We start from the raw sequence: 19456 nt of genomic DNA, 5'->3' as shown, positions 1-19456 counted from the left end.
TGTATGAAAGTATGGTATATCAATGACAGCAGTTGCGGTTGTGGCAACTTGCAGTATAGCAGCCCCACAAGGCACTGCCCAAGACACAACCCAAAGCCCACGAAAAGCCAGGGATTCATCCACCATCGAATATGAAATCCAACACGTTTTGAATGTTACGTCAGGTCTGTCACTTCTGAAGAACAACTCCTATAAATGTCTGTGTGTATGTATACATTTACATTTAAAATTCTTATGTGTCAAAATTAAGTCCAGTTACAGAGTCTCATTCCCTTTCTTGCCTACTCAAGCTGGAGTGATACATAATAATATGTTAGCTATCTGTTAGGTCTTTGCTGCTGAAAATACCTAAAGGCAAGAAAAAAGGTAAGTCACAGAGCAAAATATGAGAGCGCCTGTGAAGGAAACCCTGTTCCCCATAGATTTGTCTTCCATTCCTAAGACCAAATCCTCCGCAGGGACTGATCCCAGGAGTTGATGTACTTGGCGCATAAATGTCCTATGTTTTCTTTATTTTTTTTATGCCTCTGGCTGAAATTCACCCCAAACTACTATCAACCTGTTTGTAACATGACAGTGGCATGGGAGTTTATTAGATGTAAAATGCAAGCCAAAAGCCCGGAGGACACGACTTCCCTTCAGTGGCCACACGCTGCTATGGCAGGGACCTAGGACACGCACGCCGACAGCCCCAGGGACGACGCCTGGCAATCACACGCTGCGATTACCAGCAGCACGGCCAAGGCCGCACTCCTGTGCGGACACTGACTCATCGCAGTTCCTCCCAGATAAAAGAAAGGGACAGCAGCTCTTCTGTTTGTCACAACCACAAAACCATTGGAAATCTAATTTTCCCTACTTTTAGAAGCAGACATTTATTTTCTTTTTATTTTTACACACTGTTGTCCTTATTCATCACGAGTTGCAGGCTGGCAAGGATTTTTATAGCCACAGACCACTATGAAGCAGGTGGACTGATATGTAAGTTACTCAGCAAACAGCCGTACTTTAACCAACTAAACTAACAGCCTTGACCAGCACCTACAGGTGGAGCGAACCAGGTAAAGCTCAGAGGCTCAGCGCATCGAGGCACTTACAGTGTCTTCCATAAACTTCACTACAGAATCCACAAAACTCAAAGCTGTTCAACAATTCATTCCTGAATGTCTCATATCCATACACATAATTTGTTCAGGAAAAGAAAAAAAAAGAGTATCCTTACAATGATTTTTACTGCGATACCACTGAGAAGTAGAAAACATTTTGCTGAAAAAAAGCTTACGAAAAAGAGGTAGACATGCCTTGCCTTTAAGGAAGACTGAAACCTGCTCACTTTTACACTGAAATAATTTCTATTCCAAGGTTAATTGGCTTTTTTTTCAGCTTGATGGACTGATTCTGTGGTGGCTTGTCCTCAAGTCAAGAGAAGGACTCGTTCAGTTACAGCAGGTTATGTCTCTTCACCTGACAGGCCACCAGATTACTCAGAGGCACTTAGTGTTAATGTCCTGCAAAAAGTGTGTTTGTGCATCCAGGAGAAATGTCATGAATCATTAAATCCTCATTTACTGAGCTCATACATCAAAGCATTTAGCAACTTGTTCTATCTTGGGAAAGGGATTTATCACCTCAGTAGGACGAGGGAGGCTTGGACTTGCCCAGGATTTCTGGGGAGCCGCGCATCACGCCCCAGGACTGTCCTTACCACACTGGATCACATCGCTCTGCTAAAAACCATCGGCCTACAGCAGTGAGGAGGGGGTTGGTGGTGATGCAAACAGCAAAGCAGCCAAAGCTGTCATTAGGGAGGCACTTGAGCACTATTTCCTCCTTCTGCCAGATGAGGAACACTGAATTTTTAAAACTGTTATTATTTCTCCTGAACAAATATTTTACTGAGAGTTTACTTAGAAAGGAAATGACTATGACTTGGTTATCACCTGTAGATTCATAAGACAAAGTTTTTTTGTTTTGCAAGACGTTTTCTCAGGGTCCCACCACACAGAGAACTAGGAAAATATTAGTAAAGGCTGTTTTCCACTGTGACGGTTTGCCATCAGAAAAACGTGATTCAATTACATCCCTTAAGTCAACGCAGTTTTGCTAAGTGCATCTTACAACATCGCGGGCAATTGCAAAAAGACATTTCAATGAAGTTGAATTTTTCAATCTGACATTTATTACATTACACAACATAGCAGAAAAGTTGCCTTTCATCATACTGTAGAACATAAATGTTGAAATTTTACGTTGGAGCGAAACATTAAAACTTTACCAAAGTGAGCTGTTTAGAAAGGGTCCAGCTACAGTACCCTTTATTTTTATCTAAAACAAAAAATTATCTTCAGGTCTATATGCAAGGTTCAAATTAGCAATTTTGCTGTGCATAGTTCTAGGTGCATGTTTTTAGAGCTTAGCTGCCACTATGTATTTTTGCAAGAAGAGTTTTGCCCCTCACTCTTCCAGCCATATACATGGAAGGAGCCACTGGGTTTACGATTTATCTTATTGAAAAGATTCTATTATTCTATGATTCTTTGTCAATGCTTTGGTCCAAATCCCTCCTGGTAAATCCTTTGAAGTCAGTGCACCAAAATGTGCTTTAAAAACAAAGCATTAAATAAATAAATAAATAGATAGATAAATAAGGCTCTGGTTAGGACCACTTGTTGCCCTGGTTACACAGTATCAGGGATGGGTCAGAACTGCCCTGGTTCAACAGAAGGGAGATTTATGGCAGAAGAAAGAATGGCCTGTTTTAGCGTAAAACACAATTGTAAAGTCTGTGCCTTTGAATTTTCATCCAAATTGTCTAAAATTTGGCTGATATTGTGGACAGCTTGCTATCTTATGAGAAGAAAAGTAGGTTGACTTTCCTTCTGAGCAATGACAGTTCATAAGTTGAACATAAGTTGGAAATATATGTATTTAACTGTATAAATATCTGTGTTCTTCATCTAGAAGTTTATATTTCTTGTATTTAATCCATGTGGGGGAGACCTTTTAAAACAGTTTCAAACACCAGAACATCTTCCTGATCCATGGCAGTTGGCTGTAAAGGGAAAATTTCTATTTTTCCGCGGTGGCTTGAAAGCCAGAAGTGGGTGGGAAAGAGGTAAGACTTGTAAAACAAGACAATTGACTTATTTTCCCCATATACTTCCACTTGCAAATATAAATTCTAAGGTGAGTAATGCTGTATTATAGTCTCCTATATTTTTGTGGAATAGAGGTGAAAAGAAATCATGTGAAGTGCCCTGCAAATGGCAGGGTTTTCTCAGCAATGGGTAGAGCAAAAGAGGGGACCCTTTTCATGCACTGCCTTGCCTTGGGCTTGTTGTATCCCAAAGACTTGAGAGACACAGCTATTTATGGAACACCTTGGTTCTGAAGATTTAGAGCAGAGAAGGACCAGCACCACATCCTAGTCCTGTCTGGGCCACAGCTGCAGAGTGGGAGCATCATCCGAAGGGTCTAGACCAGGGCAAGCGAAGCCACGGCTCCAGCAGCTCATCAGAGGAGCTGGAAACAGCAGTGAAACTACAGGGAATGGCTGCTTCCAGGGTGGCCACAGGGCCAGCATACTGGCTTTTCCTTTTCTTTGGAGTTTTCCATATTGAAAATGAGTAATAAAGAAAAATCAGCTGTGACCTTTTGCTATTTCTATTAATCATATTTGACAATGCGACCCACAGTTTCCATAATCTCCTTTACTGCTGGATGCAACCATTAACTGTCAGCAACCTAATGAAGCCTACTAATTACAGGCATCTCACTAATGTAGGCATCATTTCCGTACATTACAGAAGTGCCACAGAAGAGTGACAGTGAGAGCACAGATGTTCCTCTTGGGGAGTTAAGAACACAAACCAATGGTGAGCAGCTCCTGCATCTCGCTGCCGAAGCACTTGGCTGGGAAGTCCTCCTGGGACACACGTGCTGTCGGCACACCATCACTCCCAGGGTCAATGCCAACGTCCTGGCAAACAGCCTTTGCTTGGCAGAGCACATCAGACTAAGGAAGAAACAATTTGGGCTCAAAAAGAAAATGAAAATGAAAATAAAAGAACAGGGAGTGACCAATAAAGACACAGCGAGGATGTCAGAGGCCAAGAGATTCTCTCATTCATTTGCTGGCAAGCCCTTGTCCCACGCTGCCTGAAAAAAAGAGGAACAGGACACGCAGGCACGCAGTAACAGAAGAAGGTCTACGGTCTGGTGGGTTATTGAAACCTGGTCTAAACCAGCTTGCAAGAAATTTCTTCACCTAAGAATGGGGGGAAAATGTGGCTTTAAACACGATGTTAAAATGGACTTGAAGCTGAGGGAGGAACGACAAACGAGAGTTAACCAGCGTTACTAGATTTTGCACATCTGCAAGATCAAACAACCACCAGTTCAAAATGGGAAGAGGTTACTGGGGGCAAAACTACTTAACTGGTGTTTTTCAACAGCTTTCTTAGGCCAAGGGGAAAAGGCTAAACACTGCACAGGCTGTCAGGCCGTCGGTTCCTCCCAGCCTTAAATCGTCATCTGTGAGGGCTCAGCTGTGAGCGCTGCGACAGGATGGCACAAAGAACCACTTCGGCGACCACCGACAGCGTGTCCCGCTTCGGCATCACGACCACCGACAGCGTGTCCCGCTTCAGCGGGAGCATCTGCAGGGCTTTTTGCTCATCGACTCAGACCTCATCTCGGCCTCTGCTCCCAACACGTTCCCTCATCCCGCCCTGGGATCTGCGAGCAAACAAGGTCACGGCTCCTCCACAGACCTTGCCTGCGGAATCCTGGCCAAAAGGGAGATCCCTGGGGCTGTGGACAGACAGACAGACTTCCACATCTGCCTCTGCCAGCAGAGAGATGCTCTCTCAGCCATCCGGGCTGTGTCTATTTCTGTGGACAGCCAGCACGGATCAGTTAGTGTCATAAACAGTGTTTGCCCATAATGCAAAAACGTCCTGTAGCAAATCCCGGGGTTTAGTAAAACGGGACCAGAAGGAAGGATTTGTATTAAATCCACAGCTGCAAAGTATCAGTGTTTCTAATACCCAAACACGCCGGCAAAACATGTGCCTCCATTGCTTGTAATGTCATCACGTTAATTCCATTTCATAGTTTCCAGAACACACCCTAAACAATGGATTGGCAACAAAATGTCTGTAATGTGTTCAGCACAAGCTGGATGCAGAAGGTGCCTCATACATTAACCTCCTCATCTTAAGCACTTTATGAACCTGCCTTAAAGAAGAGGTGAGTTTTCCATCTGCGGAGTAAGTGCTGGCCCCAGTCATCCGGCCTTATGACCCCATCCGGAAAGCTGGGTGAGGAGCAGATCTGAAGGCAAATTAGGAAATGATAGCAAAGAAATTGTTTAACTGCTTGCTCTGCAGTGGCAGAAGTTACAGTTTTACACCCAAATGAGAACAGAGCTGCCTATTTTTCCCTGCTCACTTTTGACTTGCCTAAAAAACAATGTATCTGGCTGAGAATTAGAGGGAAACACAAAGGCCAAAACCATCCCAAAGCGCTCAGGTTTCTGCTTCCAGTTTGGAAGACGCACTGGAAGAGCATTGTTCCAGTTCAAGTCAAAATATTTTTCAAGTATAAAGTTGACTCAATGTTAAATTCTCCAAGTTTTTCCTGGCAGGTCTCGAAGACCTCACGAATGGGGCTGATGACTCCAGACGTAGACAGAGCCTGGGCGAAGCCCAAAGTGCCAGCAGGATGGTGCCCCTGCAGACCTCAGACATCCCTCCTGACCCAGCCCTGGCACCACGCCTGGTGGCCCTATTGCAGCTGGGGTTCCCCTTTCAGCCCCCCTTTTGCCCCCACCTATTTCTTGGGCCGAGCTGCATTTGTGGCACCCCTGGGGTCCCAGTCTCTCCTCTCATGCTGGGGTCCACCCTAGCTCCCTGCATGGGGACTTCCCTGCTTCTATTCCCATACATCTCCTGACAAAACCTAAGGAGAACAGAAGTCTCTTGGCTTGGCTTTCAGCCCCCAGTTCCTGCTTGAGCCAAGTTTGCATGGCCTGGCAGGCGCGGGTTAAATGAGGGTCACAAAAGGGATTTCTGCTCCTATTGTACCGAATATTATAATTTTGGGTTAGCCTAATGGTTAACAAGTCACTCTGTCAACTTCACTGCCAAACTGCCTGTTCTTCGCGTGCAAAGTAGTCTCATGTTTTTGTTGTCATGGGGAACTGCTTGCCTGTGAACGATGACGGTCTTTACTTTTTACCTAGCGTGAGAAGGGCCAGTGCATGTAACTTAATTGGATGAGTCACATCAATACACAAATCCAGCCCTTACGTGAAGTGCAAAAAGCAGTAAGAGTGATGGGTGAATTTACAGCTTCAGGAAACGACTGCATGCTTTTGCTTTGAGCGAGCAGCGTAGCGAACGCGTTATGTAAATGGACGCGGTTGCACAACTCGCTCCTGTTTCCCTTATCACATGACCTTGTGCACGGAGCGGCTGAACAGCTCTCCTCAAAAATGAGCCGACCGCTGCCCTAAAATCAGAGATCTGTGGGTGATCCGGGCCGATGTTAAAGAGAACACTGAAGCCTGTTTACACTGACTCCTCAGGTTTCATCCCACAGACAAAATATGCCGGGTCAAACCAGAAAGCACGTTCGTTGAGGCCCCGTTTCCCTGCCAAAACGTAAATTGTCTTCTTGCTGATGCAAACAACCTTGAGGCCAAAGCTCTCGCGCTCTCATGCTTTCCAGGTCAATAGGATTTTATTCTGAGCATTCGCTTCCACTGCTCAAGGAAAAAGGCAAGCAGAGATATCCTACCCCAGCAGCTGGAGCCTGCCCCGAGGTCCTGAAGAAACACGATCTCAAGCTTGGAGCCAGGCTTCCCTGGAGCGGGACAGACGCGTTGCCCACACCTGCTCTTCCGGAGCCACGCTTCCCTGCACGGCTGAGCTCTCTGCAGGAGCTTTGGGCTAGCAGGATGGCCCTTTCGTGCCCTAAAATAATCAATTCTTTAAACCCACCCTTCACCATCTTCCAGGCATCATACTTTCGGTTGGGAAAAAATACTGCAGGTGTAAACCAGATGAACTAGGGATTGAAGGGTGGGAAAATGAGAAACAAAGGACTAACTGCTCAGGCTAAGGAAGATATGTTCTTGGTTTCCCACCAGCTGCCAGAAGTGGAAGAGGGGTTTTTTTGCATTATTCTTCTCCTTTGGTCTAACTGCTAAGACTGTGTGTGACTAAGGCCTAGTCTTAGTTCCTACTTTAGCCTTGTGCTCTGCAGCTGAACTGAAATGAGGTTTCCATTTCTAAGTTTCTGATCCCACCAAGATGGGCTTTTCCCTTAGAAACTTATGGGTGCAGAATGAAGAGAGCTTTTTTTGTTCAAGACGGTAGTGAAATTAGCTATGAACTTACCAAGGAGCTCCTGGGGAGCCCAAGCCACTTCAAATGCTTGAAAAAGTTAGAACTAGGTTGGGTTTTTTTAATGACAAATTTGATTTTAGCAGAGGAAAGCAGACAGCCTGCTCCAGAAGGAGGAAACACGTGCTGGTACCTACAGCAGCGTTGGCTTGGGAGAATTGGGGCATAGTGTTCACACACGCCCGTGCATTGCATCTTGGGCGCTTGTCATCCTCCCCCCAGACACACCCGACCCCTCCAACATTTCACTCCTGGACCTATTGGCCGTAGCTGACTCTTCGCCTTGTTGGCCAGAGGGGAATGACAGGAAAATACTTCTACTTTTTTATCAGAATGAGGCCTTGCTTTCTGAAGTTCCAACAAATGTCAGACCACTCCTAGTTTCCAGCAAACAGAAGCAAGAGGTCAGCAGCTATCTGACCCGAACAGGTTTGGAGGATCTTCCCTCCTTGATCTGTTTTTTTAAGAAACCTGAGATTAAAGCCAGAAAAGACCCAAGAGCCAAACCCGTACTGTAACTCGCTGTGGGAGCTCTTAACAGGACAGCGCAGAACACCTGGCAGAGCACCAACATAGCAACGTAGCAGCCGGAATACAGATGGATTGACACCCTGTCCCCGCACACTGACCGGCTCAGGAAAGCTGTGGGTTTAACATCTAAACTAACAAGACCTTCAATTTCCTGCTTGTGAGCTGCCCCGGCAGGTTGCACACACCACCGAGGTGTCCCACATCTCTTTCACAATAAATGTGAAAATGTCATGTAAACGATCAAAATAAACTAACTGAAAACAGGAGGTGCCAAATACGTTAAGTTTTATTTTTTTACTGTCTGATAATACTGTGATACTATAAACTGTATAAAGCATGATAAAACACTTCATAAAACAGAGTAGGTACATATTATAAAATAAAAATTACAAATGTTAATAAAGGGGAAAAAAACACCATTAAAAAGGAAAAATTACAATAAAACAGCAGTACCAGTTTCTTCCTGTATTCCAAAATTTATTGAAAATGTTTAAATTATGCAGCACTAAGATGAGTTACTTTTATTTTCTCTCTTGATTTTGAACATGCACTAACTCGACCAGAAATAAAACCTATTAATCAATACAGAAAATGTTATTAATCTCAGAACATGGCATGTAGATTTAAGGAGGGATGATGCAGTAGCTGTTAAAAGAAATGCATTATAATAACTTGCCTTCCCACGGGCATAAAGATTTTAGCAATTAAAAACAGCTCAATAATTCACAATAAAAGGAACAGACACTGAATTAGCAATAAACTCTGATAAACGAGCACGTATTGTGAAAATTGTCTGTCAGAAAACTACCAAACACGAGATCAGCTCCTCTTCAAAGGGCCTGCACAAAGTGGTGGCATCACTGCGACCACGGTCTTTGCATTTGCTAGGATCCCGACCACCCCGTCGGAAAGACAGAGGCTGAAAACAGACCCCTATTAAGGTCAACAGACACCTTGAGACTGGAATTCCACGTACGGGAATTTAAGAGAAACACACGTGCCTTCTCACCACGACACTGCCAGTCGCCCTACTTAACACGGGTTTCCGTTTCACCACAACGATATTCCCAGCGGAAGGGGTGCTGTCCCGCTCCATCTGCCCTGGAGCGCTGGACAAGCGACCCGCAGGGCAGCTGGGGATGTGTTTTTCCCCTCTCACCCCTGCAAACATGTCTGCATGCTCCCAGAGACAGCAGTCTCGCCTTCAACTGAGCTATTCAGCCCCTCCTATCTTCTTCCAACTCCCCAAGAAAGCAGCTAAGGCACAACTGCTGGGAGCACCAGAAACTCCCCAAGAAAGCAGCTAAGGAACAACTGCCGGGAGTACGAGCTGCATTTCCTCAGAGTTAATCCCACAAACTTTAAAGCAATGAAACAAGCCAGCCATGTGCTCCTAAAACCCGTGAGTCTAAGGTCTTGCACGCAGGGCAAGGCCACCACTGACTGTCAGTTCCTTTTGCTCCCATCCATGTCACACACTTGCTGATTCCATGGTGTCAAAGGAGGATGGGAGTTTTCGAAGGTGCATTTTTCTATGCATTTGCAGAGTTTTCTTAACCCCTGTTGAGGTGGTACTAAAAGCATCTATGCCTATGCACAGTCTTTCGCTGTTCAAGGTACTGAAAACATATTTTTAAAAATAGCCCTTAACACATGAACTACTTCACATTCTTACCTAGGAACGTTTTATCGATCCCCAGTAAACATTGCCACTGCCCTCCTGCAGAAATGTGATGCTTTCAAATCATGATCAAATGCAAAATCACTTTTAATTTATCTAGAAGCATTTGGGTCAGAAATACATGAACTAACAATAATTTAACACACAGGTGCTACGTGCAAGAATCCAAGCAACGTCATTTGTGGAACAAAAGAGAAAAATGTAAGAGGCTGGATTTTTTGCCGAGTGGATACACACATTCTTGAGCAGCAGTAGACTTCAATGTCTGTGAAAATATTTGATATTAAAAGATTCAAGAGCAGATCCTTCTTAGCATCAGTTACAAAAGCACTACTACCCTTAACAACCTGCTGAGGATCCTACTTATAATATCAAAGACATACACCCTCATGTCTTTGACACTCGTTGTTATCACAAGTTTGTAGTTCTTTTTAAGAGACTCCACTCAGGCAAGAAAAGTGAAATTGGAAACGCAGCTTGATGATGGAGTTTTGGTAAGGCCAGTACAGCCAGTGGTTATTAGTGAGCAAAACCCCTTCCAGTATAAGAAATCGACCTTAACAGCGCTACTAAGCAGACAAGGGACTTAAAATACTAGGGAGCTGCTGTTAGCCAGCAGCAGTTAGCAATTACTGACTTTTCAAACCAAAGCCAGAGGAAATCATCTCACTGATACAAAGCAGAGTGGAATCTGGGCCCACCCCAGGTATACATATTGTCTCAGTTACTACAGCTTTATTCTATTGTGTTTCTAATTCCATCTTAGATTTCAAGATATGCCCAGTTTACATTAAGTAAAAATCAGACAATTGTCCCACTACGAGAAACCAGTGTTTACAATTTTGTAAGGAAAAAAAAAAAATACACTGAACCCCAAATAAACTAGTTCCATAGTTGGTTTTGTTTGGGGTTTTTTTGTTAAATAAGGCTATCAGCATAATGAAATGTTTCAGTTTAAAAAAAAAACAAACCAGAAGTACAAAATTATATCAAAACTTGAAAAGTCACAATAAAATGTTTTCAGGAGTTTTGCACAGCCCTGTTCAGAAGTGATGCTCCAATAATGTCTTTTTGACTCCAGTTATAAAGACAGAAACAGCATCTTGAAGGAGTGGGACCTATGACCCACCCTCTACGTGTGGTTGTTGTTAAGATTGCTCTTATTAAAGAATCTCCTTGCTTCAACACTGCTAAGAGACACGGAGCAGCGAGACGGATTCTCTTTCCTGTATTCAATGCTTTCCATCATAGCTTGCTTGATCACCTGGAGAACAGTGAACAATGGGTCATTCAGGGAAATAACTAACATTTTAATGATTTATTAACTCATAGAGAAGATCCCTTTCAGATGTTAACAAGTGTTGCTCCTGCTTTCATCACTGCTCCATCTTTGAATAAATGGTTGCTGAGTAGTATTACGAATACTATTTTCTTGATTGTATAAAACACTGATTTTAATGTAGCTAATATAGAAAGATATGACAAAATACCACCAACGTCAAAGTGACACAGGAATGCACACCATTTAAACCGAGTCCCAGTGCATTTCTGAAAGGTAAATTAAACATTAAAAAAATCCATACTTAAAGGATATAGACATTAATTATTATCTTGAAAAAGATTAAAGCTTCACTTTTGCTTCCTTTGTCCTGAAATAACAAGATTTTTCCACTAAACTGAAAAGAAAATGATCATTTCTTTATCTGGGATGATCATTTCCACCTGTGATTATGGCAAGTCACTCTATGGATGCTGGTCTTGTGCTACAGCCAGAATCAATGAAAAATAATTATTCCTGAGTTAGTTGGTAAAGACATTTCCAGAGATCTTTATGAAGTTTGCCATTTTCCTTTTTTCCCGGTTGGAAAATCGGCATACATAAAGAACTGAGTATAAAATCCTACAACGTTATGAGTATAACGCCTACATCCTGTGCAGACACCTTTGCTCGGTTACCCTGCAGGACTTTTGATGGTAAAATGACAAGAAGTGGCACAGGAACCACATTAAAAAGTCTATAAACTTACCTAGGGTATACTCCAGTCCTTATTCAAATAAAGCAGATTTTTTCCCACTAGCTATAATGGGCTTTGATCCAGCCACAGCTTTGAGAACAGCACAGGACACAACTAAATGCAGGAAGCACTCTGTGTGTCATAATCAGGCAAACACTGAAGTTAACTCCTGTACCTTCTGTACGACAGATTCAGGGCTTTACTCACATCAGCTACTTTCCCCTTTAAAAATCCAGACCCTTTAAGCCCCTTCCGCACTGGCATACATACATCTATGTTATTGAGGGTGTTGAACTCCATTAGATCATGAAGCCTCTTGAACGCCTCATTGGGATACTGAAAGTTGAAGGTAGAGAATGGTGTATTCGGATCATCAAATATGTCAAAGTCTGCAAAATCCTTCTCTTCCTGTGTTTCTCTTGGAATGCCTGCGTACAGAACAAATACAAAAATACAATCTAAATGTGTGGGGTCTGAGGACTTACTATCCTAATGGCTCTTCTGAAATCCCTAACTACTACAGGTAAACTTAAGAGTTATTTCAGAGAAAAAGCATTTCTAGAATATTGTCACAGTGTCATTATAAAGCTTCAAAGGAACAGTGAGGTTTAGCATCAGAAACTGTGCTCACCCGGAGCTTTGTACTTCCGGAAGTTGATGTTGGCCAAAACAAAATGGATTATAGTTGGACAATCTTTCTCCGAAGAGGTATCCTTTGGTTTGAAAACATAGCACTCCTTCATGCCCTCTCGATCAAATACATTTGGGTCTATTTTTGGGAAAGGAAGCTTGTTCATTTTGGCCCATTTTTCAGCAAGCAAAATTTCCTGAAAAGATAAGAGATTCAGATGCATCCACTGCAAAGTGAGATTATTTGTAGAGAGACATGGGTCAAGCTGGTTACCAGAAGCTGTTTTATTAGCTCATGCTGCTGCTTCTTCGCAAGAGTGATCAAGTCAGTCTTTGTGCAGATGACCCAGTATGGCAAACCGAGCACCTAACTCAGCCTGCCCAGTCTGCACCACCTGCGGTGATTCACAGGAAGGAAAGAGCTGGTCTGTCACATAAATCTTTGGGTGAATTTACAGAGCTGACTGCTAGAAAAAACCACCCGCAATTTTACTTGCAAACCGAGTATTAGTGCTATGGAAACCAACGAGAGTTAATAAACACCGATCTCAGCGTTGTTATGCTCAGTCACATCATAGCACCCAACAGCCTCTGAAAGCATGCTAAGCAAAGAAGTAAGTCTGGAAAATAGGCTTTTTTTTTTTTTTCCCTCCTCGTGACAACTCAGTAAACAAAATAATTTGTAAATAATGACTCAAAAGCGTGTAACGAGGGTGTGTGAGAGGGAGGAGAGGGAAGGTCAACATCTTTAATCTTGGTTTTGAATGAAATAGGACCCTTCTTTGGGCAACTGTTTTGGATACGCAAGAGATTAAAAGATAGTGGGTGTAAAATAATAAAACAAGAGTAGAGTCATTGACTTCAGCTGGCTGATTTCCCTAAGGGTTGGAGTAATAGAAGTATATTAGAGCGCTACCGTAGATACCGGCCAACTCTTGAACTAGCATTTATGCTTTGTAATGCAAGCGGAACCAATGGGATTGCACAGCCAGTAAACAAAACTGGTTTCTGTCCTTTAGGCCATTAGCATACAGCCTCGGCTTGCGGGCTATACCCATGTATTAGCTGGAGGTACGTCACTCTTTATTATACACATATTGCGCTTCGGAAATAATGAACCATTCCCTTCAACAGTGGCTTCATGAAAACTTAACGCACCATTTGATTTTCCCACCACTTTTTCTTCCATAAAAGGATTTTGTATTTTTAAAATTAGAATTTACAGAAAAACCTTCAGGACACCATCTGATGTCCAATCAATCTCTCCATGGTATTGCATGTTCCGCAAAGTAGAACAGGAAACTGCAGCCGATGGAGACAGAAAGCTCAGTGCATAGGCTAAGAGTAACTGAGACAGCTACACACAGCCTTTTACACAGACTACACGTGCAGAACAACACAGGGAGGAAAAAGAAGGTGTTTCAGAGGAGATGGCAGTGCTGTGTTAGGAAATTCAGCTGATGGGGAATATAGGCAGTGATGATGATAAAGGAGAAAAATTCTTAAACAATCAGAAAATTAAAGGAAGAAAGAGGCTGTGGGATTCAGTCAATTAAAGAAAAATGAAGGATCCCAGTACTAGCAGCAGTCTTCTCGGTGCTCTACTCTCCCAGGTAGTCCCCAAGAGACCTAGATGCAACAGAAGTTGCTCCCTTTTTTTCTCATGAAACTTGTTTTTCTTTGCATTGGCCAATACTAATCTAGAGTTCATTTTCCTACTGCAATTACTGTGTAACATTGTTTTGGGATTTTGTCCCTTAATAGCAAGAGGAAGGAAAAAAATACTCTGTTCTATCTGGAATTTGTCTGTAAAGCAACAAAGAATGTCAGTTGTTTCTCAGACAGACATGTGTCCTTGGTTATTTTATAATATCCACTCAGGTTTCATGTAAACATTGCCTCTACTTTGAGTACATCATCACAACAGTCTCGTAAGCGCTGCTTTTTCTGTGTCAACTTCCAAAATGATTCAACATTAAATTCTTCTATCAGTTGGAGCTGTCTGGATGTACAGGTCATAGAGAACGACAGCTGTGCTTTCCACACCTGCTACAGAAAATAGCCATGGCATTTAATCTGTATTTTTCTGTGGTTGCTTTGCTCTGGTCTGAATGGATTTAGGAATCCCACTTACACCAGTACCGGGATTATCCTAGTCAGATGTAAACGAACAGTTAGCCCAACTTCCACAATGTTATATATTTAGCAATACCAGAGCGACTGAGTGAAAACACATGTCTGTAAGATGGTGACAGAAAGCTATGCCTTCACATCCAGCTGTGCAGAACTAGAACATTAGCAAAAATGCTAAGTGACTTAACTGTTTAATACTAACATAGAATAAAATTCTGCAATTCAGTGTGACAGCAAGAATTCCATAAAAACAACAGAGCTACTACTTCAAACTATTGTACTAGTCTTGTTTTTGTCAGTTGTCTCATGTGAATCATATAAACAGGAAATGAAGCAGAGTGCAATATTCTGCCTTGACGTGGAAACGACTGTTCCAGTGCTGTCGATACAATAGCACTTACGGTCTTCTGGAACCATGAAATGTTCCATCAACCCGACTGGAAGAATACAGCTCAGTCAAATTCATGAACACAAAGAAAGCAATGGCCTATCTTACTTACTTTGAAAGGAGGACTGGAATCACTTGGCCTTGCTGAAAAATCAAAAGAGATGATGAGATCAACTCCTCTTTGAGGCCTTAAGATAAGTGGATATGGCAAGTTAAATGTAAGGCCACTGTCCACTATATGAATCTTTTTGCTCTTCACATCTAGCGGCTCATATATCCTTTCAAACTCATCAGGATCTGTGCAGAACAAATGAAAATGAAACAGGAACACACCAGTTACAAGCTGAAATCGTGACGGTCTTTCCAGTGTTACCCCAAGTTTCCACAGAATTTCAAATATACAGTATCCCAGCTAAACATACCATGAACTCAGTGTAACCTTAACTCTCATCTTAACAGCTGGAGAGTGAGAGGAAAAAACCAGAGCTGGAAGGGAACTCAGTAGGCCAAGTACCCAAACACCCACTCCAAGGTAGAAGCATAGGTGGCTCGAGGCCTAACCGAAGGGGGCAAACGCCCAGGTTTGACCCTAGCCAAGACAGCTTCACCCCTTCATCCCTAACAACCCATACACAAAGGAAAGTGTTTATGGGACGCTAAGAGACAGATTCCTAACACATATCCCCTCAGCATCCTGTGGCTCCTGCCTAAACCTCTTCCCCCAGGTTTCATCCCAACCCCCCTGCCCCTCCCAGCTCCTCTTCCCCAAATAACTGAAATTTGCCAAAAAAAGGCTTAATATGTCTCTGCTGCTGCGTGATGCCTGTCTATGTCTGTTTCTATCCATTAAAAATAGGACTACCAAGTCTTGTTTTTCAACCTACACAAACCTCATACACTCGAATACTAGGAAAAAAAAGAAACAGCAACCGTTATCTGTATCTGAAATTCAAGCAGCAGGCAGAATTACATGTAAGCCACTTACTGCTATTTCTGCCAGGGGATAGTATAAAATGGTGTCCTATCTCTCATGCCCAGACTGAGGGCTGAAGAAGATGGTATTTCCCCTTTAAACCCAATATTCCCTTGGTGCAGCTCAGGAAAGAACAAGCAGTTTTTCCTAAGTGCCTTCACATTTATCCACGTCTCTGGATACTACTAAATGAACCCTGAAATACTTAAAAACTTTCCTCCTGACAGTTTTTTCTTGCTCTAGATCTTAAAAATATTTCCAGCACGTTTTTGCATTTGGCTAAAATCTAATGCTGCTACCTGTAGAGGGCAGTGTAATCTAGGGAACGCTGAAGAAAATACTAGAATTGTTTCTTGTGTAACTACATGTCCTAGCACCTGCTTATTGGTGATGAATTGACATGAAAAAAGATATTTTAATCTGAAGAAAATACATCAAATATAATTCAAACTCTGGTTGTTCAAACTTATCATTACAGTATCCATGAGATAAATTGTTACGAGCAGAAAAACAATCTCAGAACAGATATTTTTACTTTTTATTTCTGTTATTATTATTTATTGGAGGGCACTTTGCTAATAAATAAAGCACTAGTTTCCTAATATTTGTCTTGATTTCTAAGGGGAAAAAACCACTTTCCAATCGTTGCCTATGAAGGGTTAAGTGTGTTTACAGACTTATTTTAGAACCAGATATATTTCAAAACCATGAATTCACATTAATCAATGAAAATGTATTAGTCTTTATCAAATTCACCATAATTAAAAAAACACAGGTAAAAAAAAAATACAGTTACTACAGATCCTTTCAGCACAAGTAAACCAGTTTTTCTTTCCATTTCCTTTTTTTAAGACATTTCAAACCCTTGTTCTCAACAGAATTTCTAGAAATTGCAGAAACATTTTTGGTCAAATTTTGTATTCTTATTTTACAAAACTTGAATTTGAAAGTCAACAGTGATCCTTGTACCACCTATAAGAATGCTTGTGGTAGGAGTGTTACTCCATATGCAAAATTCCTACCAAAAAGGCCTTGAAGAACAAGGTGGTTCCTGCTGCTTATAGCCTTCATGACTCATCAAATTTATAATAATAATTTTATATCTTAAATGATAAGAAATCATACTGCCAACAATAAATTTATAATGACCACATAGATTATTTTTGTTCCAAAATGTAACTTGTGTCCATGTTAGGGGGTCAGAATTAAAAAGCAGTGAAGATAGTCCAGTGTTATGTTAATGACATGACTAAAAAGCAGACTCAGGCTGCAATCTGATTCGATTAACACAGGACCTAGAGGCAGAGGCCTGAAGCAGCACACAATACCCTGGTGAGACAAGGCAAGCAGGCAGACTAAACTGTGGGTCAGGATACTGCAGGGAGCCTCAATTGCTCCTGGGAGAGGTGTAATGTACTGTAAGTACCCCTAATGCTCAAAGAAGCATCGCCTACTCTATAACCTACACTGTAGTTATTCTGAAAGGCTGGATATAAAAACCTGTGTTCTTTTACACTTTACAACACATGAATCCAGGGCAATCATTCTATATATTCTAGCAGCCCTGGTGAGACCATCCATCACAACTCAAACAGTACGAACACCGAATGGAGTATTTATGCTCTGAGAGTCCGAGACACTAATTTTCAGCCCATGCAGACTGCTTTTATGAAAGATGCATCTGTATTACAAGAAGCTTTCAGTCCATCAAACAGCAAACTGGAAGAAGCACAAGATGCTTACGAGTACAGCCCTGTGTGAAACCAGCACAGATGCCTATCTGACTTGCAGTAATTGGATACGCAAACAGATATTAAGAATTGTTTGGAAATAAAAAAGAGAGTTTGTTCTAGAGACCAAACTGCCACAGCTTCGGTGGAAGTGTGGGAGATGAAAAGGGCATTTGCTACTGACGTGCATCTACTATAACAGAGTTTCCATAAATACTGAAATAAGGAAGCAGAGATTACGAGTTATTTTTTTCCCTATTGTTATTCACTTGGCATTTTCACAAGTGATTTTGGTGTGTTGTAATACAGAGGCACAGAAACAGAACAACTCCGAGCTCACCATGAAATCATTCAAGGGGTGTAAAGTTGTAAGCCATATCTGAGATCAGTTAAGACAATGTTCAGCTTAAACAGAATCGGTAGCAAAGAGAAGCCAAGCATTTTACTTTCATATCAAGCAGCTGGGATCTCTGCTGTATGCACCGCAGACCCTCCATTCAGCCCTCAGTAATGAATGTAACATTGGCTTAGGTCTGACATAGTTCATCCTCTGCAGTGCACCTCAGTGGGTGTGAGACAACTGGAGATGATAAAGCATTACTTATGTCCTTTTTGATTCATTTATTTCTCCTTTGGCATGTCTGGTAATAAAGAGAAAGTGAGTCCTAAAGCAATTCAGATTCCTCTCTGTACTCAGGCTGACAGGTGAACTGCTAGTGGTAGGAATAAATATGCAAAGCTTAAATGCATCCAGCGCTGTGGTGATATACAATATTTTGAATTTACAGCAAAGTTCCTTTTCTGTCTACAATTCTGGGCTCCTAGGCTCTTGTGTGTTAGCAAAATTCACAGCATTAAAATGTGGATACACTTATCACACTATGGAATGATTTGATTTTATATTAACTATCGAAATTTCAAGAGTTTTTACACTATTCTTCACTATAATATTGCAACTATTTTAGTCAGCTGTTAGATCTGAGTTTTCAGGTTTATGAGTGTGGCCTTTGGCTAACACTAAAAAAAATTGCGGTTACGTCAAACTTGTGCCAGACCCAGAGAAATTTGAGGCACTCAAAAGTAGTTTTCTCAGAGGTGCAGGCTCCTTCTTTCAAACCAGGATTGTATTTCAATTGAAAATAAACCCCAGGAAGTTGATAGTTGATTCTGAAGATTATCCTCATGTCTTAATTATGCAAAATTCTCATTGTCATTTTTTCCAACCATAAATTTACCACTCACTTTCCTGCCTCTTTTACAACTACTATAAATATTAAGATTACCCAGTTGTAAACACCTCTGAGATGATAAAAATATTTAGAAAGTGGAGTACAGATGGAAATTACTATAAAACCACTCAAAGGGATTTGTTACGTTAACAAATACACATTAGAGCGCGCCTGCTATTTAAGCTTTTAAACAACATCTGGTAAATACCATTGCATAATGAGCAGCTAGGACAATCTCCTCCATCTGAATAGAAACTACCAGCTGAAGGGACCACTGTTATTACGAAGGACAGTTGGCAGTGCTGTGCCATCACACAAGAACAAGGGAAGAACACCACTTTCAGAGATTTGCAGTTCCTCGGCTTGATGGATGTCAGTGATAATCCATAATAAGGCAGAAGCATTACAGTTTGTATCACAGAAACTGTATGTGGAGGCTCCACCAAGTACACGTCTTCACTGCAACGTAACTTTTCTATAGGGAAACTCACATCTCTAACTCAGTGCTCTGTCACCTACTGAGGAATAAAAAAAAAAAAAATAGAACCAGTGCCAGAAGAATACCAAGGAATTAACTGGCTGTCATTGAAAAGATTGCAAAGAACGCTGTCTATCACAAATCTTCAAAATACAAATCTAACGTGACTCCTAATTATCTGCAGCTACTGTCCCAGACACTTCATGGAGTGGGGGAAGACACTCAACTTCTTTTGCAAATTAACATTTTCCTGAAATTC

At 41.8% G+C, this 19456-nt stretch overlaps 1 protein-coding gene across 1 annotated transcript in view; it reads right to left on the bottom strand.

Annotated features, from left to right (window-relative positions):
- Positions 1-10637: 10637 nt before the first annotated feature.
- Positions 10638-19456, bottom strand: part of PLA2G4A (phospholipase A2, group IVA (cytosolic, calcium-dependent)) — a 65195-nt gene continuing 56376 nt past the window's right edge. The window contains exons 15-18 of the mRNA XM_010158809.1: positions 14900-15084; positions 12268-12463; positions 11907-12064; positions 10638-10885 (exon numbers count right to left, since the gene is read on the bottom strand). Of these exons, the coding sequence (XP_010157111.1) occupies positions 10754-10885; positions 11907-12064; positions 12268-12463; positions 14900-15084 (671 nt within the window). The 3' untranslated portion in view covers positions 10638-10753. The remainder of the gene's footprint in view (positions 10886-11906; positions 12065-12267; positions 12464-14899; positions 15085-19456) is intronic.

This window comes from Eurypyga helias, unplaced genomic scaffold (assembly GCF_000690775.1).
Source record: "Eurypyga helias isolate BGI_N326 unplaced genomic scaffold, ASM69077v1 scaffold10759, whole genome shotgun sequence".
NCBI classification, from domain to species: Eukaryota; Metazoa; Chordata; class Aves; order Eurypygiformes; family Eurypygidae; genus Eurypyga; species Eurypyga helias.
The sequence above is the reverse complement of the archived record's forward strand: the minus strand, read 5'-3'. Positions and strand labels throughout refer to the sequence as shown.